General features: G+C 46.1%; 1 protein-coding gene and 1 pseudogene across 4 annotated transcripts in view; one reads left to right on the top strand and one right to left on the bottom strand.

Moving 5' to 3' along the window:
- Window positions 1-384: 384 nt before the first annotated feature.
- ARHGEF1 (Rho guanine nucleotide exchange factor 1) overlaps window positions 385-24,370 on the bottom strand; it is a 44,401-nt gene continuing 20,415 nt past the window's right edge. For 3 of the 4 annotated variants that reach the window (XM_066638193.1, XM_066638192.1, XM_066638195.1), the window contains 23 exons: window positions 23,568-23,670; window positions 23,098-23,191; window positions 22,359-22,394; window positions 20,802-20,954; window positions 20,591-20,693; window positions 19,191-19,379; window positions 17,875-18,059; window positions 16,667-16,813; window positions 15,381-15,463; window positions 13,608-13,733; window positions 12,977-13,091; window positions 12,390-12,490; window positions 11,543-11,620; window positions 11,071-11,146; window positions 10,250-10,417; window positions 9,416-9,503; window positions 8,944-9,042; window positions 8,251-8,306; window positions 7,927-8,073; window positions 7,648-7,812; window positions 7,235-7,386; window positions 6,078-6,175; window positions 385-5,143 (listed from right to left, as the gene is read on the bottom strand). In XM_066638193.1, coding sequence (XP_066494290.1) covers window positions 6,098-6,175; window positions 7,235-7,386; window positions 7,648-7,812; window positions 7,927-8,073; window positions 8,251-8,306; window positions 8,944-9,042; window positions 9,416-9,503; window positions 10,250-10,417; window positions 11,071-11,146; window positions 11,543-11,620; window positions 12,390-12,490; window positions 12,977-13,091; window positions 13,608-13,733; window positions 15,381-15,463; window positions 16,667-16,813; window positions 17,875-18,059; window positions 19,191-19,379; window positions 20,591-20,693; window positions 20,802-20,954; window positions 22,359-22,394; window positions 23,098-23,191; window positions 23,568-23,670 — 2,542 coding nt within the window. In that variant the 3' untranslated portion in view covers window positions 385-5,143; window positions 6,078-6,097. The remainder of the gene's footprint in view (window positions 5,144-6,077; window positions 6,176-7,234; window positions 7,387-7,647; window positions 7,813-7,926; window positions 8,074-8,250; window positions 8,307-8,943; window positions 9,043-9,415; window positions 9,504-10,249; window positions 10,418-11,070; window positions 11,147-11,542; window positions 11,621-12,389; window positions 12,491-12,976; window positions 13,092-13,607; window positions 13,734-15,380; window positions 15,464-16,666; window positions 16,814-17,874; window positions 18,060-19,190; window positions 19,380-20,590; window positions 20,694-20,801; window positions 20,955-22,358; window positions 22,395-23,097; window positions 23,192-23,567; window positions 23,671-24,370) is intronic. The other variant, XM_066638194.1, reaches the window with a different exon arrangement.
- On the top strand, window positions 14,129-14,248 carry LOC136662080 (5S ribosomal RNA; annotated as a pseudogene).

Below are 24,370 nucleotides of genomic sequence, written 5' to 3'. Positions count from 1 at the left end.
AGAGATTTCTTAGAGATTACTAACAGCAAACACCATCCCTCACAGTATTACGGTTCCCTTACAGTATTACGGTAAGGGGGAATGATATTTAAGGTGATATTTAAGGTGTGTGTGTGTGTGTCCTGCAATTGTTACAATTTGAAAAGGCAGTAATCAATACCTTTGGCCACAGTTCCTCCTAAGAGTCAATATGGCAGTACCAACAAATCTGAGCTAAGCCTGGATAGTATTCAAGGTGATCAGATCTTGGCAACTGACCTTATGCTGCTGCAAGATCTGTGGGAGAAAGGGAAAGATAAAAATATAACAAGAACCAAATAAATGAAAAATTAAAAGGAAACAGTGGAGGAGAAGGTAAATTCCAAAAGCAAAGACATTGGCAGCTATGATTAATATATATTTTAATTTGGCATCTTATAAAAGTACTCTTGGCTCAGTCCAGTCACTCTCCACTCCTACACATTCTTTTAACCCTCTCTCAACATACACAAGGCCTTCAACTTTCCTTTAAAAACAAAGGGTGAGAAGAAAGATGAGAATGAGAGACACAGTCCTCAGGAGGGATGGGATGTTTGTTGGTCCTCTTCTCTCCCCCATGCTGCCTTCCATTCTAACATATACAGATCTTAACTCCAACCAATACCCCATCTCTGGAAGAAAGGGGCATTTCCACTGATCAATATGCCCACCTGCAATCCCCATCAGAAAACCTGTTGAGTGGAAAGGGCCTTCACTCCTACCTGAGCCAAAATCCAAAAAGCAACTGTCACACAGAAGTGGGTTAATTCTGGCCACTGCAAGAGCATTCTCAAGATCTTTCACCACGGATTAGCCAGTCTTTGGTAGTTTCCTTTTGTGCACACAGCTGGGAAGAATTAAGCCTAATGCAAGCTCTGATTTGTGTCACTTTTTCAAAGGGGTGGTTTGTTTGTTTGAATAAAAGGCACAGCCAGTCAGCTCCAGTTAGTGATTGTAATGGCATTCCATCTCAAGGGATATGGGATTAAACAGGTGTAGGTCAGCACAGGGGCAGCCCATCCCTGAGGCCAACTGAATTGGTCACACCAGGCATCAGGAGGCACCTAATTCGGTTCATCCACTTGTCTCCACTGAACACCCTCCTCCCACTTCCTGACCTAGAAAAGGAACAGAGCAGAAGTGTGGAGGAGAGGAGAGCAGTGGGCTAGAGTAGTGTTTCGCAAACTGTGAGTCAGGACCCACTAGGCGGGTCATTTCAGTATTTTATTTTTAATAGACTTCATGCTCCCACAGTATGTGACTGCATTTGGGGAATTTTACAGATCTATACTTTTAACAGGCTATTATGTATATGCTTTTAACAATGATAGTAAATGGGACTGGTTCCTAAGTAAGCGTGGGTAGGATTGGAGCCTAGGATTGTTAAAAAGTTTGCTGTTTGATGTTATCACTTCTGGTCATGACATCACTTCCAGTGGGTCCCAACAAATTCTCATTCTAAAAAGTGGGTCCCGGTGCTAAAAGTTTGAGAATCACTAGGCCAGAGTGTTGAATGAACAGAAGCTGGCACACCATCAGGTAGGGGGAGGGGTAACATTTGGCATACTGACTCAGGCACTGGGAGGTCTTGGGCCAACACAGAGTTGAGGGAATTCACCAGATGTGGATCAGAGAAAGGGCAGTGGGGAATAATATTGCTTGGCCACTTATGTATCCATAGAAAAGGAACAGTCGGGGAACTCATCCCTTCCTAAAATTTACTCCTAGGTTGTTGCACTGAAAATGGTACATTACATTTCCCATCATTCTTGGTGGGGAGGAAGATACTTGCCATTTTCTAAAGCTGGCTGAATTCAATTTGACAAGGAAGACATGTACTCTTTAGGCAGAGGCAACACAGAGGGAACTAGATTTTATAATCACAACAAGCTAGGAAATGTTAAAATAGTTTTGTTTTCTATTGTTTTATTCTGTCTTCCAAAGGATTCTTAAGCAGTCTTCACCAGGGTGAAGGCCTGGGTGATGAATGGGAAAAAAAACACGGAGATGCACAGGACTCTGAAATGGCCCTCTGCAAGTCCTATGTTAGACTTCCAAATTTCACCCAAGGGCCATTGTTGTTTCCTTCCACTTTCGTAAGGTCTGGAACCTAAATGTTGGTTTTATGCCTTATCATTGGCAATTCTGAGAATGCCAGATTCTGCATCTACAGTGGCACACATGTTCTTCCTATGAATCTACAAAAAGAAAACAATTGGCTTTCTGCCTTTGCTTTCTGTGCAAGATGAGGCAGTAAACGTCTAAGGCCAGAAACAAACAGAAAAATGGCTGGCACTTTTGTACATATAGAACAAGTAGTAGCTACCGTACAGGACATGCTAATCCATACAATGCAATCTTGAGAATGTTCTCTAATGAGTAATGCAGTGATTGGGAACAATGTCAGAAACTGCGGAAATGGATCCTGTGGACTGGCTTTTTAACTTTTATTTTTTTATCCTGGACTATTTAATCCAGACTTTTAAAGTATGACTTAAGAATACCCCTTTCTGACAGTAACGGATTTGGTAGATGCTATCATACATTCCATAATACTGGAAAGCCAAGAAAGGGGTTGGAGTCACACTCTTTCTCTCTGAATAAATTGGTTTATACTCTTTGTACAGTAACAGACAAAAAACCCCTGAATGCTTATATATATATGTATACATATATAATACCACTCTATGTAAGAAGCCCTGGGTTTCTTTGTTTGCTGTCCCAGCTAAGGGAGTCAAAGTTATTTGTGTGTGTGTGTGTGTGTGTGTGTGTACAAAAATATCCCAGAAAAATACAAGTTATCTTAAAAATACAAAGCACATTATCAACAAATATAAAGGCACTTAGAAGAAGTGGGATGTGTACAAGTAGTTCAGCCTCTGACAACACAGAAGGAGGTCTGGATTTGCTAGCTTACCTACTCCACCTGGGGTCTGCCCCCTTTCCTTTGTTTCCCTCTTGGGGTTCTCCTCCTCCCCACTCTATCTGAACTTCCATCACTCTTCTTCTCCTTTCCCACCATGACACTGACACCAGATCAGACCAGCCCCACTTTCCTTCTATGAACTCCCATGTCACCCACATTGATACCCTGGTCCACCACTAGTAGTTGGATTTTTTTTCCAAAGGAAGATGGAAGCACACTGTGGTTGCCTAGCAACCACCACACAACCCTCCAAATTAGACAAAATCAGAAGGCATGCAGGATACAGGTAAGTGGTGGGGCTGTGGTGCAGCAAAAGAGTAACCAGAGGTAGCAAAACAAAAGGGTTAAGAATGCTCTCTCTCTCTCAAACCCAACAGAAGTGACAAAAGCCCTCCTTACTCCAAGCAAAGCAGCTCATTGCAATATGCAACCAAGAGCGGCTCAGAGAAGGAATAGGTGCTTTGCTACCCTCTTCCTTCAAAATGCTGCAAAAGCCAAAAACCCCAATGGCCAGATATAGGGAGCATAGGTGTGCCAGGTATTTAATGACATGGCTCCATCTGCTGTCTGTTTCGTGGAACAGCAAATCACAAAAGGGCAGAGAGAAGGTAGTATGTTGGCACAGATGCAACTCCACTTATCCCCCATGAAAATCTCATGGGTTTTCTTTAGTTTTCACAAGCTATATCGGTGACAGTTTCATTGCAAAGTTCATGGCTAAAACCCATGCAATTCCTGGGATGTGTGAATACTGTAGACTAATTGTTAAGATACCCCCTGGTAAGCACAGAGTAAGTATTTAACCTCAAGAAGCTTTGGATTCCTTGAGACTTGTGGTGAAGAAAGAAGGAAGCAAAGGAGAACACTAGTTGGGGTTTTCCCCCAAAGGCAACAATTTCAAACTTTCCACAGTAAGGATCACCTGCTGTGGAATTTTGCACATTGCAAAGGATTATGCGGCATGGTCTACAGGGTACACTAAGGCTAAGGCGGGAACTTGCTGGGATTGTGAAGTATCGCTTTGCCTGAGATGATTAACTTAGTACACAGTCCTGCAGGTGCACCTTGCATGGCAAGATTGGGGTGATGGACCAGTTCGCTTTTAGGGAAGTTTGTCTACCATTATCAATATATTTATCAAGGAAGCACTGATAAGCTTCCAGGGAACATGACTGTACTCCAGAGCAATGTCTGAAAACTACTTCCTTCAGGTTCATGCCCTTGACCTAACTGGAAAATGGGACCCATTTTTCCTTCCTTCCTCTCTTTTCCCTTCTCAAAATCTATTTATCTGCCTACTTAGACCCGTTCAATGATTGCGACATCGCTGATGTAATCCACTTAAAGTGCTCAGATCTGAGTGCCAGGCTGCAATCCACAATGGGGTCTGGAGGGAGCACCAGTTTCAAGTTGGCAAAGGTTTGCTGCCTCTAGGACCGAAATTGGTTAAAGAGAAGGAGTGTCAGGACAAGGAGACTGGCAGGAAAGGAAAGGACGGCTGAAGGGTTGCTATTATCATTCATGACTTTCTTTTCTAAGGGTCATATGCATATATTGAATATAAAATTCATCAGTGGGCATGAGTAATGATATGCCTCTAGCTGACCTACATCACCAGAAATGGAAGACTAACAAATGAGGTGGGGCAGGGTAGATACTACTATCATGCCCTCCTTGAGAGCCTTCCCTGAGGTGCCTGGCTAGCCACTTTTAGAAGACAAGAGGCCCAGTTATGTGGCCACTGCTATGAGCCCAGCCAGATAACGCTGCTCTTCCGGGAGCTCAAAAGCTACTACCCTGCTCCCATCTTTGGTCTACCAGCAAGCAATCACAACTTCATTTTTAACCTGTCCCTCATTAGAATCATCACCACAACTTCTCCTTTAAAGAAAACTAAAGAAAAAGGGTACACACCCCGGAGCACCTTTTTAAACCTGATGAAACTGCCAGTCCCCACCTGCTCAGGAAGGCTGACATCTTACAACCTTATGCCACTAATCTCCCTGACTTCTAAATATGGCCCCCTATAGTGTGGTCTAGACATATATATATATACGACTCCAGAATCTCTCCCTACACTACAAGTCCTCTATACAAAAAGCAGCAAAGGTCCCATTTGGTTGCTGATGTTGGGGAAGAACCATCTGGCAGGAGAGGGCAGTTGCCACAGAAGATTCTTCGTCCTTGCTTGGGATGTGCCTAGAGAGGCAAAAATAACCAAGACAAAAAGGCCATTAATACAAATAGCAAAAATGGTGGTGACTCTTAAATACTGCTGGAGTTCAGAATTAGGAAGAATCTTCTCTAGTATGAAACACCAGAATCCATGATGAGTTGAGATCAAACCAAAATTCAGGCCCAGCTCATAATTTCTGCTGCTTCAATTCATACTGTCTTCTTCCATTTACTAGCCAAGTCTGAGTTTTATTGGGCCAAGCTGGAATGAATTGGGTCAGTCAGGCATGAACTGGTCCAGATTAGCTTGTTCAAGACCAGCCCATTCCAAATGAGCCCAAGGAAACTCTCTGTGGGGAAGCAGCTGAGGGGAAGATTCCTTATATAGGTGTTGCCAGCCCCACAGTGGCAGCCTAAGAATTCCCCCCTCCAAGTCCCAGCAGGTGCAAGAACAAAAGGTATGCAACATGACTTATTCCAACATGGTAGAAACCCCCTTGAATAGATTATAACCCCTAATAGGTTTACATGAGAGGACAGTGCAGTATAGTAGATAGAAGTGTATTTCAAATCTGTGCTCAGACAAGAAGCTCACTCGGTGGGTCTGAGCCAGTCACTATCTGTGGCCTGCCCTACCTCACAGGGTTTTTGTGAGGATAAAAGGTGGAAGGAGAGAAAGCATGTAAACTGCCCTAAGCTCTTGGAGGGAGGGTGGGATAAGCACGTAATCAGCTACACAGATGGCAACAGAAGACAACCTACTCCAGGAGCCTGTGTGTGACTCCTTTGGAGTGGGGCAGCTGCAACGGTTATAAAGAGGTTGCCAGGCTCTTCTCTGGCCCTGACTCCCCAATGAAGTGGCCATTCCTCTTTCAGAGGGTAGTTCAACTGAGAACATTTTTCAGTAGAAGACAGACTAGGAACCCCAGTGTCGGCCTGCTTCCCCACCCAGCATTACCTTTTCTGCCAGGTCAAGCTTCATGTGAAACTGGACTGTTGAGACAGTTTGAATTTGCCCATCAGGTGCTGCAGGCGCCAAAAATCTGCTTCAATATCCTAGTATGAGACAGAAACATATTGAGAAATATCTCCAAAAGGGTGGAGCGGGAACAATGGAGACGAAGACAAAGAGGGAGAAATGGTGTCCTCCTGGACTTTCCCAAATAGGGCAGAACCCAAGGGGTTGCAGCAAGAGATTCATTCTGCCAAATTAGCTGAATTTAAGACTAGACACTCTGAACAGAATGCATTGCATCAGTGCAGGAAGTCTGGTCTAGAGGGCAGAGCCTCCGTCTGCCTGAAGATAACATCCACAAGGTCGCCAGTTCGAGGCCAGCGGCACCGTGCGACCTTGAAGCAGCTGACAAGCTGAAGCCGAGCTATTCCATCTGCTCTGAGCGTGGGAGGATGGAGGCCAGAATGTGAAGCCAGATCGGAATGAAACACCTGAATGTAGTGGTTCTTGAAAGAAAGAACCTTCTTTCAATTGTAAAAAACCCTATTTAATAAGGGATTTAAATAAAGCCTGCCTATGTAAACCGCCTTGAATAAAGTCTTGAATAAAGACCAAGATAGGCGGTATATAAATACCTGTTATTATTATTATTATTATTATTATTCTTGGTTTCTCTAACCAAGACTACAGCAGAGATGTTATGTGAGGGTGGTCAATATTTCACAAGCAGAATAGGGACCTGTAGTTCACAGCCTGCATAAGTTTATAGTTTTCATGAATGCAGCACAGAAGTCTTTGCTTTTTTACTGAAAACTATAAAGTGCTAATGGTCTTGTGGGTGGGGACTGCGGTGTTCAGGGGGCGGGCCCACATAGATCCACCTACCCTTTTCTCCACTCTCAATCCTAACATGGGTCTTGATCTATGTGCTCACTCCCCATCTCACTACCACCAAAACAATAACAACAAAACTCACACACACTTGTTTCCTCTTTCCACTCACCATCAACCTAACTAGTGCTTTCAAAAATATTTCAACATCTGTACAAATTCAAAAACTGGAGGTCAAAGTTATACTCCATGATCAAACGAACAAAAAACTGACAGTCTATTCAGAGCACGCAATGTGGAGTTTCTGGGTCCCCACAACCTTCTCTCACCTTCAAACTCTGAACTGCATCCTCTAGAAGCCGCAAGTGATGTTTCACCCCATCTAACTGCTGGTGGGACAGAAAGATAGGGGAACCAAGTCCTTCCCTATGTAGGTGGTCGGAGCTCCACTCGGTGTCCTGAGGGCCATTTGGGGTACCTCCTGTTGGAGACAAATATTTTGAGTGTTATGCCTGGCATCTGTTTTCACAAACCGTGCTTACCTCATTCTTCCAACCCAAAATGTTCCCATTAAATTCACTCTTCTATCTCTGATAAACTTCCAAATGCAGCCCTTACCATTATACAAATCCATGCCTCATTCCCCCCCCCCCGAATAATATCTCTAAAGCTACCAGTCCAATATCTTCCCCGTGCCTCTCTCCTCTTCAGTCCCAAGTTTCCCAGCATGACTTTTTCATACCCTCTTTTTGGTGCCTCTCCGTCTTGGTCCTGTGACCCAAACCCCACTCTTCTTCCTCTTCCCCCTCACGGAGGTTCCCGTTCTCGGGGGGGCAGTCTGGGCGCTCTGCTGGGAAGGGAATATCTACTTCCTCCGATACCTGAAGTAGCCTCTTCAGTGCCAGTACTGTAAAGACAGAAGTTGTCTATGAGGTTATATCCTTGGGTGAGGATGTGTTGCTCTCTTGAAGAAAGAGTCAGTCTCAGCAGAGATGTGGGGGAAAGGGTTAGGGTTACGCACTTCTCTCCTGCGCTGCGGCTGCCAAGGCACCCTGTCCATCAGGCTGAGGCTTGTAAAAAGGCAGTACGTCCGCCACAAACTCCTCCAAAGCCTTACTTGGCTTCTGTTCTTCAAAATCCCCTTCTAATGACCCATCTTTCTCTCGTTCTGGTTTGAAAGAGCAAAAGATCAGAGTAATGTTCCTAGATCTCCCAACATCCTCTCCCAAAAGCCTCTGAGCCCAGCAAACAGCCATGAGCTCCTCTCCTCCTTTCCCCCACTCCCTTCCTGCCACTGCTCCTGAAATCCCAGCCACAGTTCCAAATCACTGGACATAAAACTCACCTTCTGATTTGAGGGAGCTGCCGTTCTCCGTCCCAGCCAGCAGCCCCTCTGAGTAGCTATTGGAGGAAGAGAAAGAAGTGCTGTGAGTAGAAGTGTCAGCCCAACAGTTTCCCAGTATCATGAGTATCATCATACTGGGGAGTTTCTTGCTCCCCCTTTTTGCTTCAGCAGGGAGGTTTGTGGCTTGGGATCCCAGGCAATTTATTTATTTATTTGATTTGTGTTCCGCCTTTCTCCTCGAAGGGCACCCAGGGCGGCTGGGAAGGGCCAATGTGCTTTGGCAAGGGCCTGTCTGAGTTTTGTACATTCTCCTGTAGTCTATACGAAGAGCTAATAAACTAGAAGTAGTATGCTAGTATACAACTGTAGCCTACACTAAGAACTGCCATGCACCTTTCCAGCTGCCTGCCATCTTGGGAGTTTCCCTTCTGGCACATTTTTATGTCATGATTTTAGCATCATTTTGGAGAAGGGTTTTATTTAACTGAGGTTCCTGCTGACCTTGACGGCACCTGATCTCAGTGGTCTGGATGAGCTTTTGATGTTCCAGGACTTTACTATGTAGAGTCCTTTGACTGATGGTGAACCACAAATGTTTAGGCAATCCTTGCATCAAAGTCCTACTGGCTTCTGGTCCTCTTCTTCTAAGCTTCCTCCACCATACCTGTCCCATCTTGATCACACCATACTCACCAGCCTGGGCTATGTGGCGGAGCCCGTGGCACTGAGAGACGCTGTTTACTACTGGGAAGTTTCAAACACCCAGCAGTGTCACTGATCACACTGCACCAGCTACAACAGGACAAAGGGAAGTCATCAGATACATCCTAAAATAGGTAACTGCTTTACAAAGAGGGTCTGGGTCTTAAGCTGGTCTGGAGGCCTTGCTCCAAAACACCAGACTGAGCTGAGGCTGCCACTAGTGGCTTTGAGGGATACTTGAATTACTGGCTTCACGTAACTCCAAGGATCAGCCTTGGCTCAAAGGAAGCTACATTTATTGCCCCCCCCCCACCTTCACACTTTGCCAAAGGCCTCTCAAATTGAGAAGATACCCACCATCACTAAGCCACCCACCCCAGCTCTGTTCCAGCTGCAGTGTTCCATTTTCTCCCCTCCCATTTCCCAACCCAGGAATCCCTCCCTCCCTGCCCCAACTTCTTACATCTTCCTTTCTGACACGGTCTGGGCCACCAGCTCGTAGATCTGAGCCGAGTTCTCCCAGCTGCAGAGCACATAGAAGGCTTTGTGGTCTAAGAGGAAAGAAAGAAGTACGCAGGGAGAATCAGCAAGAGGAGGAAGGTGCCCTTTTCCACCTTCTCACAAATCTCCAATCATATATTTGGTTACTAGAGAGCTTTGACCCAAATCTAGGTCACAAATAGAAGAAAAATGGAAATACTCTTTTAACAGCCAGTAGTTCCCCTACCCCACCATTAAACTATACTGTAAATGCAAAATAAAAGAAATTATGCAAAGTTGTGTACTTTGTACAGACACACAATCACAGCCCTGGATACAGGCAAAGAGGGAAGGAAAATGCTTCTACAGTCACGTAATTCATTCCAATAGCAGAAACTGGATACTGCTTTTAGCAGAACTTTAGATTTAAAATATCAAGCAGTATCTGCATTTTTCACCCTTTTCTTTAAAAAAAATGGATTCAAGACTTAAGCAGAGTGGTGGATGGTTAAGTCAAGACTACCTTCCTAACTTTTACCTGTGGCTGAGCAAAACTATCTTAGCAGTGGGTGGGCTGTACTGGTACACACAGTGCAACTTTTTGCACTTATACTAGGAAGCAGATGAGTTCCTGAGACTGACAACTAGAGGCCCTTTATTAGATGGAGGTGTCAGACTGAGCTTGGAGACTTCTACACCTCCACTATGGCTGCCAGCTATGGCTTCCTCCTCATAAACTGCTCCCACTGAATGTGGGTTCAAGACGGAGACATTTGGAGGCTGCCTCTGTCTCACCAGTCCTTCCCCCAACACCCACCTGTGGCCACTTCACGAGTCATGGCTGAATTCAGCTTGATGATGGGGCTTAACATCTGCTTCCCATCGGGAGTTGGGGTGATAGTGCGGCTGTGACATTTGAGGACCAAGCGCTCTTCCTGCTTCTGTAGGAGAACAAGCATGTCGTCCAGCAAGAGAACATGGACATCTGAAAAGGACAAAGCAGGGGGTGGGAGTGAAGACATGAGAAGAAGAGGAAAACAGGCACACTAAGGGGGGAAAAAGTTAGATCAGCTTTATGCAGTCCAAGCCTGGCTGCCAACCCTTGGTCACATTAGGCCTTTTTTAAAAAAACAAAGAAAAGACTCCAAGCCACACCCACTAACAGATGCCACACCCACTAGCTCCAAACTTGGCCAGCAAGCGCATGACACAGTTGGATAGCTGCCCAGGGTCCAGTCAAGTCTAAAGGAGCATCGCTAGCCAAGCCCAGTGCAATTCCTCATCCACAATCTCCACTGCTCTGGAGTGAAGAGAATCACTTAAGAATTAAGGAAGGAAACGGCCCACAGAGAGGGGCAAACATATTGCCCAGGGAGCAAGGAGCAAAGCAGAAGCCCTCTGTCCCAGGACTCCTACAAAGGAGGAAGGAGAAGGGGTGCAATTACTCCACAATGAGAGAACATCCTCTTCATATGTGTGGAGGCACCCCCCTTATTGTTCTTTCAGTGCAAACCTCTGGCATCAAAGAGAGAGGTTCCAGAGTTTGGCCTGCCCCCAAGTGTAGCCCACCTCACCCATCACCTGGTGCCAATGGCAGCACAGGGCTCAAGAGCCTGGGCACTGAAGAAATCAGCTTACCTACTGCTTTATCCTTGGTGATACGCCACGTCAAGGGCCCCTCATATACAAGGTTTTTTAAGGAGATGTCCGAGTTCTACAGAAAGAAGTTGGTTAGATTGCTGGCCATTTACATACATTAACATCTCACACACACACACACCAAGAGACAGGGAGAGAACCAACAGCAGAGGACAATTTCAGGTCCTGTGGAACTTAGCGCTAATAGAAAATCCATTCCAAGCTTCAAAGACACTGTCTTTCAAGTCTGCTTCACCAAACTCATGACTGGGGGAGAAGGTGATGTTGTGCAGTATGATAGTTGTAGAATTTGTGTCTTTTGTGAAATTAATAAAGGCACAGAAGCTCTATCAGGCTTTGTTGTCCACCCTGAGAAGTTTCTTACTATGGGAGAGAAGCTATGACCAAAGGAGGGACATTCTGGCTACAGAAGTTCTACTGCCTGTGGAAAGAGTGAAGGGTTGGAACTCACCCTAAATTCACTCAGGATGGAATCGGTGCTTTGCTTCAGGTTGGAGAGATCCAAGCGACGCTGATAATCTTTGAGTTTCTGGAAAAGGGTGGAGAGCAAAAGCACTGAAGCAAGTCATCAAAATGAAGGAATCTTTTAATCTGGTAACCAAAAACTACCTAAGGGGCAGATGGTGCAGTAAGGCACGCCCTAAGCGTATTGACCTCAAGGGATTACCACTTCAGTCAAATTGATCCCACAGCAGGAGGCCAGCAGGGGCTGCTTGCAACTATTAGGTCAGGAAGGAAAGAGATCTTGGGGCTGCAGGAGAACTGCAGAGTTCTAACCCCATAACTGCTGCAGGAGCCACCTGCAGCTGGTTGGCAATGCTTGTGCATGGGTATTTGTGTGGCTCCTTAACTCTGCAGGAGTAAGCCCTGTTGGGTTTAACAGGAATGACACTTATGCTTGCTTCACCAGCACATATACTAAAATTGGAACACACAACGCTAGTGTAATTGAGTACAGGATCGCAGTTTGGAACATACAAAGCTGCATCTAGCCCAATTCTGTCCAACTCTTTATGGCAATGGATCTCAACCCTTCCACGAGAAAACTTCCATCACCATTTTCCCCAAGGAAAGCAGGGGATGAACCTGGGACACCACTGCTGCAGAATCATGGTGGAACATGGTTCACAGCTGTGGACTGTGTCACTGCAGCAAATGTTATGTGGGAGTATGCACACACATCAATGTCTGGCTAGTAAATCATGCTGACATTTGTGACCCCTGGTGAAAAAAGATGCAAGGAGAGAGTGTGGCTGTCAAAAGGCAAACACACTAGCAGCAAGAGGAGGGACCCTTACCAGGAAGTTTTCCATGTTGCGAACCTCCTGGTTGACATGGTTGAGGATCTGCCGACAGCAGTCAGCTGCCCTTTCCACCTTCTCACGCTCTTCAGTCTCCTCTGTAACATGGACGAAGAAAGGAGTGCTTGATAAGGATTCCGTTTCAATACTGCCCCAGTGATTCTCCAACTGGTGCTCAGCTCAGGGTTGGCTCCAGATTTTTGACAGCTCTGAGAAAGATACTTGCAGTGGACTACCCCCTCATGGAACATGCATGGCCAAACTCTCTTTTATACATATGCAGACAGAGGAGAACTCCTGGGGTAACAGTAACGGAGGAAGACTATTTATATACACCTTTTCAACAAAACAAGTTCACAAAGCAGTTTACAGAGAAAAAATCAACTAACTTAATGGTCCCCTGCCGAAAGGGCTCAAAATCTATAAAAGATATATAAATAAAAGGAAAATATAGCATAACTCATATTCCATACTGAGGGAGTTGTCCCACCTTCTCATACCAGTGTCCCACTGCACTAGCCACACATCACTTACCCTAAACCCACAGCAAGCTCTTCCCTCCCCACACATCTCTGATGGCTCACCAGTGCATTTGGCAATGTTGTGAAGAAGCAATGGATACTTGGTGAGCCTCTGCATCTCAGTGGGGATGATGTCCTTTAGCTGCAGCCTCCGGCACCGAGGTTGGCTTTCGGCCTCCTGAAGACAGAGAGAAGAAAAGCCGCAACAGGTGGGCTTCGGATCTGTGCATCTTTGCTTCAAGTTTACAGGGTCAGTCTAACAACAAACCAAACTTGCTCCTTTCTTCCTAAGGGCGTAAATGACTGATGAGTGAAATGACCCCAAAAGAGGAAAATTACTTGGGAGAAAGGAAGTAGGAACTCATCACCAGGACTATGCAAACACTGCAAGGAAAAATTTTGAAGATTTTGTACCACAAAAGCCAAATAAAACTGTCTAAATGAATTAGGTATATTTGTATATATTTTAAAAATAAATCTGCTTCTGCACATCATGGCAAGTCTCGGGGAACTGTGTACCCCCCTAAAACGGAATTGCTCATTCCTTTTCAAGCTTTGATCAGCACTTCAGGGGCTAGAAATCTGTACCACTCTTTTCAAAATGAAAGGTGAGATGCTGTTGAATTCTGCAGCAAATTTCAAATGAAAAAGCAGAAACCACACACTCCCGCAGGCGATTAGTTGACATCGTTACCTGAATAAACTGGTTGAAACGGGGTTCCTTCTTCTGCTTGGCTTTCAGCTGCTCAAGAGCAAAAGACTGGCGACTACAAAAGCGGGCTGAGATTTTCTGGAACCATTTTCCTTCTTCTCCATCAAACTGAGGAAAATATTAAGCAAGGAGGTCAACATAGAAAGATCTTCAAGCTTTTGTGTCAACCCCTATTCAAGACAACTTCAGCCTTTCACCCATTTCTATGCCCATCTTGTCTCCATTTTTAATTATTCAGAAAAATAATAGATCTTGGTTCACACATGCAATAACCCTTGGGGAATACTGCTTAAAATGTTTTTCGAATCAAGGTTAACAAAGCCCAACACCACATGAAAGAACATAAAAGTTACCTGACTACCAACACCAGGGTATCTCCTCTAACACTAACCAGCTAAGAGCTTAACCACTACAGATCTGGGAATAGCATGTCACCAATAATAAGGACCTAGGCTTTATCTAACACTCTTTTTGAAGCATTAAAAGAGCTTCAAATGTATTTAGCTTGCAAACATTGTTATCCTGCATATGCCCGATCTCGTCTGATCTCGGAAGCTAAGCAGGGTCAGGCCTGGTTAGTACTTGGATGGGAGATCACTTGGGAATACCGGGTGCTGTAGGCTTATACCATGATCTTGGAAGCTAAGCAGGGTCAGGCCTGGTTAGTACTTGGATGGGAGACCGCCTGGGAATACCGGGTGCTGTAGGCTTATACCATAGACTTTCGAGACTGAAGGTTGCCAAACATTTTTTTCTCTCCTCCTCTTCGATTTAGGCCTCTTATACTCACTTCCAAATGTGTCTGTGGTCCCATTCTCTCTATATCACTCATCACTTAGTCTCCTTTAGATAGTCAACCTAAGATTGCCCTCTCTATTCCCTGCCTTTTCCTTGGTAGCGCTTTCTCTATGCACATGCCCGATCTCGTCTGGTCTCGGAAGCTAAGCAGGGTCAGGCCTGGTTAGTACTTGGATGGGAGATCACTTGGGAATACCGGGTGCTGTAGGCTTATACCATGATCTCGGAAGCTAAGCAGGGTCAGGCCTGGTTAGTACTTGGATGGGAGACCGCCTGGGAATACCGGGTGCTGTAGGCTTATACCATAGTCTTTCGAGACTGAAGGTTGCCAACCATATACTACTTAGGCCAGTTCTTTCATTCCCATGTATGACTACCAGACGTAAAGGGTCTGACCAAAGGTTTGTGGTATCCTTTGGAGAGTCTCCACAGAAAGTTAAAACTCAGATGAGGGGCCAAAGCAAGGAGGCTGTTTCTAGTGGGTCTCATTGCCAGCCTTTATCCTTCCATTCCTCGAGTTTAAAACATCCACCCCTTTTCCAAAATAGTATTTCAAATCTTGTATCTCTCTCTTCTTCCACAGGAGAGAGAAACTAAGGGCGCAACCTTAACCAATATTCCAGCACTGACCTAGCCGCAATGCAGACCCAAGGTAAGGTAACAAGCACACCCTTACCTTGAGGAGGCCTCCCTTGACTGCCTCCCACAGCAGGATGCAGTGCACACCACATTGGCACAGCTATGTCAGTGCTGGAAAGTTGGTTAGGATTACGCTCTAAGAACACGCACCAATATGGGCACAATAAATCCCAGTCATTCTCTGAGACGTCCTACTTCAGTCCTCATCTTTTGACCACCCTGTCTGACCTCTGATCCCTGCAATAAAGCCCTCTCTGGCAATCTTTTTTTTTTGTTGTTGTTCTGTCCCTTCCAAGTTGCTCTACTTCCTGCTCTTACCCGAGCAAGCAGAGTGTTTCCAATCTCAGAAACAAGGGAATTGTTTTCCTCTCTCAGCTTCTTCATGTTCTCCAGAAATGCTCCTGAGAGAGAATGAATATTGGTGATAAATAGAGATGCTGGTTTCCAGGGAGTAAGACAGTACTACAACCTAAGGGCCCAATCCTATCCAATTTTCCAGTGCCGGTGCAGCCATGCCAATGGGTTGCACGCTACATCCTGAGATGGGAAGGCAGTCACAGAGGCCTCCTCAAGGTATGGAAACATTTGTTCCCTTACTTTGAGGTTGCATTGCAGCTGCACCAATGCTGGAAAGTTGGATATGGAAAAATTCGATAAGCAAAACACTTCTGGTTCCAAGCACTTCAGATAAGGGATGCCCAACTTGTATATGTTCAATAACCCAGTGGAAATAACCATGAAAAGTTATTTTCTTTTACACAACACCTACTTCCTGCAGGTGTGCATCAAGCCATTGCTTTAAATAAGCCAGCACATTTGGAGATCACTCTATGGGCTCCAAAACCTTTGCTTGACCAGTCTCCAATCAAGAACCCAAGCCAGGTTACTCAACGCCCTCCCCCAAAACTTCTTTACACCAGCACTTCATGCTCCTGCCATCAGATGGTGAGCTTTTCCTTTATAGCAAAAAAGCCTAACTCTGGCCTACTGTATGGCTCCTGCACAATGTCTCTGTTGCCTTGGCAATGAATCCTCCTCACTGGCTCTACAATGCACCTTCCCCACATTTGGGGCTATGTCAGTCCCTTACCTAACTATCAGGTGGGGTCTACACCCTTTGCCTTTCACTCCCCAATATACAGCATTACCCTAGGTAATGCTGTCCAGACTAGTGTTTCTCAATGTTTGTCCCCCACTGTACCACATTGCACGGCCCACCTATTGGAATGACTGGTGATGTCATCATCACCAGTAACTTCAGGATTGGGAGGCCAGGTGTAATGTGACAAACACTGGTAAGAGGCTCAGGGTGGACAGGAAGGCTTTTTGGAGTGTATGAAAAGAGCACACTGGAGCTCTGCCTGCCAAGCCAAGCAGAGCCTCTTATTGCTGCTTGTTGCATTGCACTGCATTGCCGGTCTTGCTGCCAGGCAGTGAGGGTATGGGGGGTCCTGCAAATACCACTGGACTCCACCTCAAGTACCACTGGTGGTGCAAATACCACTGGTTGAAAAACACTGCTCAGGTCATATAATGTGGACAAGCTATTCCTGTAACATTCAATGTGCCATTTTGCCCTCCCCCCCCCCCCACAATGTTCTCACTGTGTTCATCAATCAACTCCTCCAGGCTGGGGAAGATGTTTGCCAAGTCTTCCTCCCCGAAGAACCCCTCAATCAGTAAGGGCTGGTAGAAGAGCTCCAGCAGCACCCGAAGCATCCGCAAGTGGGCGTGCTCTGTGATCAACAGCTCTGTGGGGGAAAGACAAGGGGAATTGTCAGAGTAGGCACACCTTCCGAGAACCTACACCATTTGAATGTTTATCCAGATATGGGAAAAGCTGAGGTCACAACATAACCAGAGGAGAAAAAGAGCAAGAATCTCACCAAAAATATTTTTGAAACAACAAAATAACAAAAACAAGTTTCTAGTCCTTATGGTTCCATTAGAGGGCAGGCCCAATCATTCATCTAGCTAGGGTGAGGAGTATGGGTGGCTGAAGGGGAACCAGCACATGTCCTGAAACTATGAAGGAACTGACCCTTCACAACTTAAAGCAGTTGATAATATGCCGTAGATCTCTGAGTGATTTGCAAAAGATTGGAAAGGATTTCTAAAGTGGTATTGCTAGAGGGGAGCTGGGGGGAGCATCTATCCCAGATTCCACACTTGGAGAACATAAGGGGGGGGGGGCTTCTGAGGCCTGGGGAGGCCATCTGCAGCCTCCCCGACCCACAGAAGGTCTTACAAGGCCTCCTGGAAGCCTTACAAATGTACTTCTGAACTTTGCAAAAACCGGAAGCGGCAAACCTTCCGAGGGTTGGGAAGACTGCGCAGCTTCCCCAACCCTTGGAAGGCCTGTCTAAGGGGAGGGGGTGTTAAATTTCATTTGCCCTGGGGTGCCACATGGCATAGCTACACCACTTGACTTCTGATGCCCAGAAGTTTAAGACTAGGGAGTAAAATTGTAAGTTAAAAAGAAATGATCCAGCAAGGTCTTATGCTCATTGCTTTTCTTTCAGCTCACTATTCCTTGCCTTAAAAAAAAAAAAAAGGAGCATTTTCTGTCTTCCTACAGGCCTTTATACAACTTTGCTGGCCAGCTCTAGAGTTTAGCATTAACACCCCCAATAAACTGTAGTAACTAAGGTGCAGAGCTTTACTTGTGCAAAATGCAGGTCATCCCAGAGTACAGCCCATGGAATGTAGGATATCTCCACCTCCTCTCCACCTGTGAAATACTCATGGGTCTTAACTCTCTCAGGTATGTCTGAATCAGGCAATAATACAGGGATGGGAGCATCTCACCTACCATTTATCACTTCCTGCCGCTTCACTTCGCTTTTCTTCAGCCTGAGGAGGGTGTCGGCTGGGACGAGTTCTCGCCAGTTCGGCGGTTCCAGTTCCAATTCCGAAACACGCGGCTCAGTCTCCTCAGACTGGGGAAGCAGAAAGGACGGCGGGGGCTCCCCTCCCCCTGCCCCTCCTGGCTCCAAACTGCATGGGTCAAAGACAGATAGACAGACAGACCGACGGTTAGGACATGCCCTGTACAAATAGTTCAACCGTCACCCTTCATGCCAGTTCCCAACCCAGCCTGACCCAACTCCCTAATATTTGCTCCTCCCCCAAAGTACTAAAATGAGAAATTCATTTCCCTTTCTAAACCCCTCCTCTTCTCCAAATTAGTGCCATCATTCTGTTAGTTAGCATTAATATTTTCGTAGAAATGTTCAATTGACCAAATGCTTTTCACTTCTCATGTGTGCATGCTGTCTCCCCAGCATGTGTCACTGGACAAACTTACACAATACGCTACAAGTTGCAGTCAGAGTTTAAGGTGGCTTATTTTAAAACAAACAAACAAACAAACAAACTGGAACTATTCTCCATGAATTTGTCTATCCGTGGCTATTAAGCAGTGACAGTTTAATGGTCATTACTCCATGGTCAAAAACAGTGCTGTGAAACACAAAGCTGAACTTGTACTGATGAACTTTAGCAAAGTCACTCTTGTGCATCTAAACAGCTGCTGGTTCTGCACTTATAATGGTTGCCACATTTGCTATTACATTATAGCAGGATCAAGTGGTAATTTATTGTTGGTGCGTTTTTTTTTTCCTCCTGAGAAACCTGGAAAAAAGTGTATGGATAATTTGGGAGGTGCATGGAACCATTTCAGTCCTCCTGGGCAGAAGAAATAATGGGCTAGAGGAAAATTCAGCAGGTGCAGCTTGTCATCTCACAAAGGACAAGCTGCACCTGCTTAAATTCTCCCTCCTACACAATTGTTAAAGGCCCAGGATCCCTAAAGTTGAAAGTCTGCCCACCCCGGGCTAGACTGACCAGATCCAATACTGCATCCTACCATGAAACTGTGATAAATGCTTCTTTCCCTCTTAGCACAAGGGTAAAAAGAGCAAGAAACAGCTGTAGTTTAAATCCCACTGAAGTGGCCTCACAGATAAACGATGAGAGCTGAAGAAAGTAGCATGTCTCACTACAGCAAAGACACCTCCCTGAGCTGGCCTGCAAAGGTTTAAACCTGGTTCATGTTGCAGTTGCCCCATTTCCACTTCCCTTTGGGGACATTTGGAGGGGAGCACCTCATGTTCCCTCTTCACCTACTTGCGGCTTCCCTGCTTCTGCCGAGCCTGCTCTAGGGATGGCTTCTCCTCCAGTTCACTGGCCCGGGCAGCGGCCTCGATGTCCACATCGCTCCTCGAGCGCGGCTGCTTGCCCTTGGCTGAACCACGCTGAGACCGCTTCCGCTCGTAAACCCGCAGGCTCTCCGAGCGGCCCAACTTTCCTGTCAGCCTGCCAAAGGATGGGTGGGCAGAGCCAGGCCACAAACACGTGAGACACAGACCAACCAGAGGCAAGGGACAGGAGTGAAATGGGGGGGGGGGTAACGTTGGGTTCCATGAACCAATCGGAGACACGGAGATGAAATGAGCCATGAAACATGGGAGGGCCACAGACCAATCACAAGAGACACAGAGGCAGGGCAAGAAGCCACGAGATGTTGGTGCCGTACACCAGTAGGATTGGAGATAGCAGCAAGGAGGGCACAACCAGTGAGAATATGAGCCAAGCATAATATCCAGTGGGGGGTGGGTGGGGAAACACCAGCACATGCAGCGGTGGAAAGAGAAGAGAGAGACATGAGAATCACAGAACCAGTGAGAGACTCATGCATCGGAACAGGGAAGGGTGCACTGCTGGCAGCCTGAATCCCCCCATGCTGCCATGCAAAGGCCTGCCAGAGAAACCACTGTGGTCCCGAAGGAAGGTGAAACCTCAAAAGAAGCCTCTCTTCCTGGCCAACACATTGCAGTGGTCAGGGAAGAGCATTCAGGAGACCAGCGGTAACCCCGGTTCACCACCAGGGGCAGCACTGAGCCAGCCAAGCACCAGCATTTAAATGGTGCCCGTTTCACAAGCAACTGTCTTGGTGGCAGGACACTGTTTCTCGAGACAGCCCTGGCGGGTAAGACGGTAATACTTAACTCAGTCTGTGTGCCTTTCCCTGAGGAAGAAATTCATGCAAAAGGGTGAGGGGTGGGGTGAAGTGGGGAAGTCACCAACCTTTTTCGCTTTCTAGAAGGAAAGAACAGAATATAGAAGAGTGATTTGGTTAACATTCAGAGGACAGGAAGCAAGAGTAAGGGGAAAGGGGAGTGCAATCCTCATCATAAACATTGTGGAAAGGGAGCATTGATTCTGTTTTAGTTGAGATGCAAACACCAGAGAACCAGGGTGAGAGGATGCAGGCACGCTGTGAACTGAAGTCAATGACAGTGGCTAGTATCCATGGGGCTACAGGGTTTTTCTTCCAGGGGAACATTCCCCATATTGCATGTTTTTCACTCCAAATTATCCAGAATAACCAGCTTGTACTGAAACCACCAATTCAGATCCTGAGAATCACCAATCCACACATAAATGGGGGGAGGGCAGAATCGATTTATTTTCTCCCCACCCTACTGACCCTCTTGTAGGCCCATCACTGCCTGACTCCTTCTCACCTTTCATTTTCTGCTCCATCATCCACTGGGGGCTGTTCCCCAGCCGGTGGCTGCTCCGTAACAGGGGAGTCCCCTGGGTCCACTTGAACCTGATTGTCTGATCCTGCAGGCAGCAAAGGGAGGACAGGCAGGGCAGAGCGACATATAAGCTGGGGGTTTATATTGTTTTCCTCCCTGTCTCCCACCCCCAGCAGCTCATTCCATCTCTCACCCTGTTCTCCATCGTTGCCCTCTCCAGGTGGGGGGTGGACAGTGACGGACACTCCAGAGGTATCTGAGCCTGAAAAGCTGCCCTTGCCCCGCCCTGTGACTCCCTCTGCAAGCTTAGCTCCTTTCTTGTCCAAGGCTGGAGCTTTGTCACTTGCTGTAGGAACAAATATGGAAGGAGAAGGAGAAATAAAAAGCGAGAAGAGGAAAAAAAGCACTCAACCTCTAATCTTTTCTAATATACAGCCCTCTTTGCCCACTCCATCTCCCCAGCCAACAGGCTCTGCTCCCCTCTGAGGGCTTATGCACAAATTGATCACTTCAAAACACACAAGCTTGGTTTCTGGATCAAGAGGTAATGACTTCATTTACCTGTAGGTAGATTCCTACCACCACAGTGCCAACTGAGACTCTGCCACAGGTTAAACAGCAGCAGAGAATAAGAACTTTTAAAATAAAGTGTACAAACTTCTACCACTAGTAGAAACTCTGTATTGGGAAAGGAACAAGTTTATTTTGGCTTTGCTCATCACAGACAGGGGTAAGGATCTACACACACACCACCAAAGATGACATGGCCCTCAACTATGGTGTACTTAGTTCCTCCCCTCCTTTTGTCCTCACAGCAACCCCGCGAGGTAGAAGAGACTGAGAGAGTGTGACTCACCCAAGGAGCTTTGTGGCTGAGAAGCAATGTGAACCTGGATCTTCCAGGTCTAACACCGGAACCACTACACCAACTTGTTGCACATCCTTATTTCTTTCTTGGCCTAATGAGGGCTCGGCAGCCTGCAGGTGGCTTCCAACTCTGGCCAAGGAAGTTCATGGTTGCAGCCCTAGAGCCCAGCTTCTTGGTGAACTAGTGAAATATTATTTCACTAGTTCATGTCTTCCCAGCTCATCTTGGTGGTCATGAGGGCTAGAAACTTGATTTTAAAATATAAAGGCAGATTTTCTCAGGATGTCAACTTATAAGCCTTAGTTCCAGGTTTGTGCACTGTGATCACTGTGCACTGTCTCTCAAATTCTGCTTTATTTAAATTGTTTGTTTAAATTGTGCATGCTCCTAAGCTGCTTTGAGAGCGTAGGGAAGCAGAATTAAGTAAATACAATAAAATAAAGCAAAACAAACTAGCCACAGAGTTCTTTCACCCTGGAGAAACCAGTACAAACACACATAATTTGTGCAGAAGACCTAAGAGGAAAGCACAGAAGCTAGGAGTTCTACCCCGCCCCCCACCACTCTGCCAAATTAAGAGACAACAGATAGCCCTTGCAGGCAGACACACAGAAGGTCATACACAGACTAGCTATGAACACAAGGGTGATGGACTTCTACAGAGGTGTGTGTGATACAAATTAGTACATTATTGCTACAGGTGGACAGATGACATCATGATGAAGGACCAATGATACAATGAAGTTAGCATCTGATGTTATAACCGGTGAGGGGGTTGATGTATTAGTTTTAGGTGGGTCCCTCTGCAAAGGGACGAGGTGACACATGGGGGCACACCATGCATTACAGGAAGGTGATTTGGAGGGGAGAGGGGGCTGGTACCTTCACCCTCAGCTTTGGACTGTCTGTAATCAGAATCTACAAAAAATGTAGGAAAGAGAGAGAGAAGAAGACAAAAATGGAGGCAAAAGAAAATTGAACAGGGAAGAGGTAAAGTCAATTCCCTCCTCCCAGGAACACCTATACCTGTGTCAATTAAAAGACTCCTTCTGAGTGAAGGATATGTTGGATGCAGCACTTGTGTTGGCCTTGTACATATGATCGGGTCATTGTTTTGTGGGCTGATCATGGCTTTTGTTGCTCATCTGCAAGGTGTCTCCAGCCCCCTTCCCTCCCCCAGTTCTAAAAATGCTAAAGAGATGTTAGGGGAAGCACCTCCCGGGTCCAGAACAGCTACAGAAATGCGTTCCAGCACAGTCATTTGCAAATCCCTTTATATGCAGCAAAACAAGTCTGGCTGGGTGCCATTGGGGTTTCCGCTGAATGACAGCAAGAGCCACGAAAGCCAGCCCATTTCCTGTCCCACCCTTGACCAATAGAATTCTTTTTTGGCAGGTGGCAATCTTAACTTCTTTTTCATTGGCTCCCTCTGGTTCCAGGGTGGGGTGGGCAAGTGGCAATCTGCCACTCCTTGGCAATCTGCCACCACCTTTCCCAGGGAGCACCCAAAGTTCTTTTCTTTTTGCCTAAAGGACTGGGAAGGAAGCCTAGAATCCTGAGCTAAACAGAGGAGCAGGGGTTAGGCAATATGACTCTATTCCTTCGCTAAAACGCTACTTACAGTGGGAGTCACCACGGTTCCACCGGGAAGGATCCAAGATGCTAAAGCCTTTTTTGGGTTTGGGAGCCTCTTCAGGTTTCTTGGTCCCTGAAATCTGGATTAGCAGGAAGAGAGGGAGGCAGAGAGAGGAAAGCCAAATTGAATCTATCAGTCATACACACAAAAACCAGGAAGCCATGTGCATACAACACCTTCAAGAGAAGCCATTCCACAGAATACTCCCCCTCCTCTACAATATGAACTTTGCAAGGCTAGTCTAGAGTGACCTACACTCTAGATATATTATATCTCTGCAAAAACCAAAACCCCAATACCCTTTTTACACCCATTTCTCAGGGACAACTAAGAATTCAGGAAAGAGAGGGCTAAGGATGGCCCCCTCCACCTCAGCCTTGCAGTGCACTTCCAGATCTCATCCAGTGATCACAAATCAGACACTCACCGTCTCCCTGTCTCAAATCTTTGCCTACCTTCTTGCGGAAGAAGTTGGCTTTGGACTTCTTGCTATCAGCTCCTTTCGTCTTAACCCCCAGGTGCTTCATATAAGTCACGATGGCGGTGAAAATGGCAGAGCTAAGGGGACAGAGCAGAAAAAAGTGTTCCAGACCACAGTGCCACACAGGCTGAGCATGACGGAAGGTGGAACTGAGCAAACTGGGCTACTTTCAGTATGAGTATTAAATAAGCAAAGGAGGTCCTTAGCAGTGTTAAGTGTAAAAATAACTATTTTTATCCTGTCTTGTATTTATATCTATAAAAATATATATTTTATAGCTATAAATGCCTGACAGATAGATAGGGGAAAAAAAAACCTATTATGGCAGGCAGACATTCAACAGGTGAGCATTTCTCTAGGTAAGGAGCTGGCAGAAGCTTTGGTTGCCTATTCCATTGCTGTGGGGAGAAGGAGGAAGCTGCTGATTCTCCCATCTCTAAGCATCAAATCACATACTGGTAGCAGCCACCAATCTGGAAAGTATGTCTGGAAAGTACATGGTCACATACAGAATTGGCCCCTGATATAATCGTAGCTATTGCTGGACTAGAGGGAGATATAATCACCCAGTGGGCCAACCACAGCACTCAGAGCAAACTGCTGTGGGTGTACAGTGGAAAGAGACAGAGCGGAGGCAAAACCTTCACAGAAGATCCTTCTACAGTTCCACTAATCCTGAAATGAATGTGATAAGGAAATCAAGCACTCACATATGTTGCTACAACCCCCAAGGCTTAAACAATTGTGGTTTACATAGGGACCTTTCCCCAAACGTGT

The sequence above is a fragment of the Tiliqua scincoides genome, chromosome 10 (assembly GCF_035046505.1).
Source record: "Tiliqua scincoides isolate rTilSci1 chromosome 10, rTilSci1.hap2, whole genome shotgun sequence".
Taxonomy (NCBI): domain Eukaryota; kingdom Metazoa; phylum Chordata; class Lepidosauria; order Squamata; family Scincidae; genus Tiliqua; species Tiliqua scincoides.
This window is presented reverse-complemented; position numbering and strand designations above follow the sequence as displayed.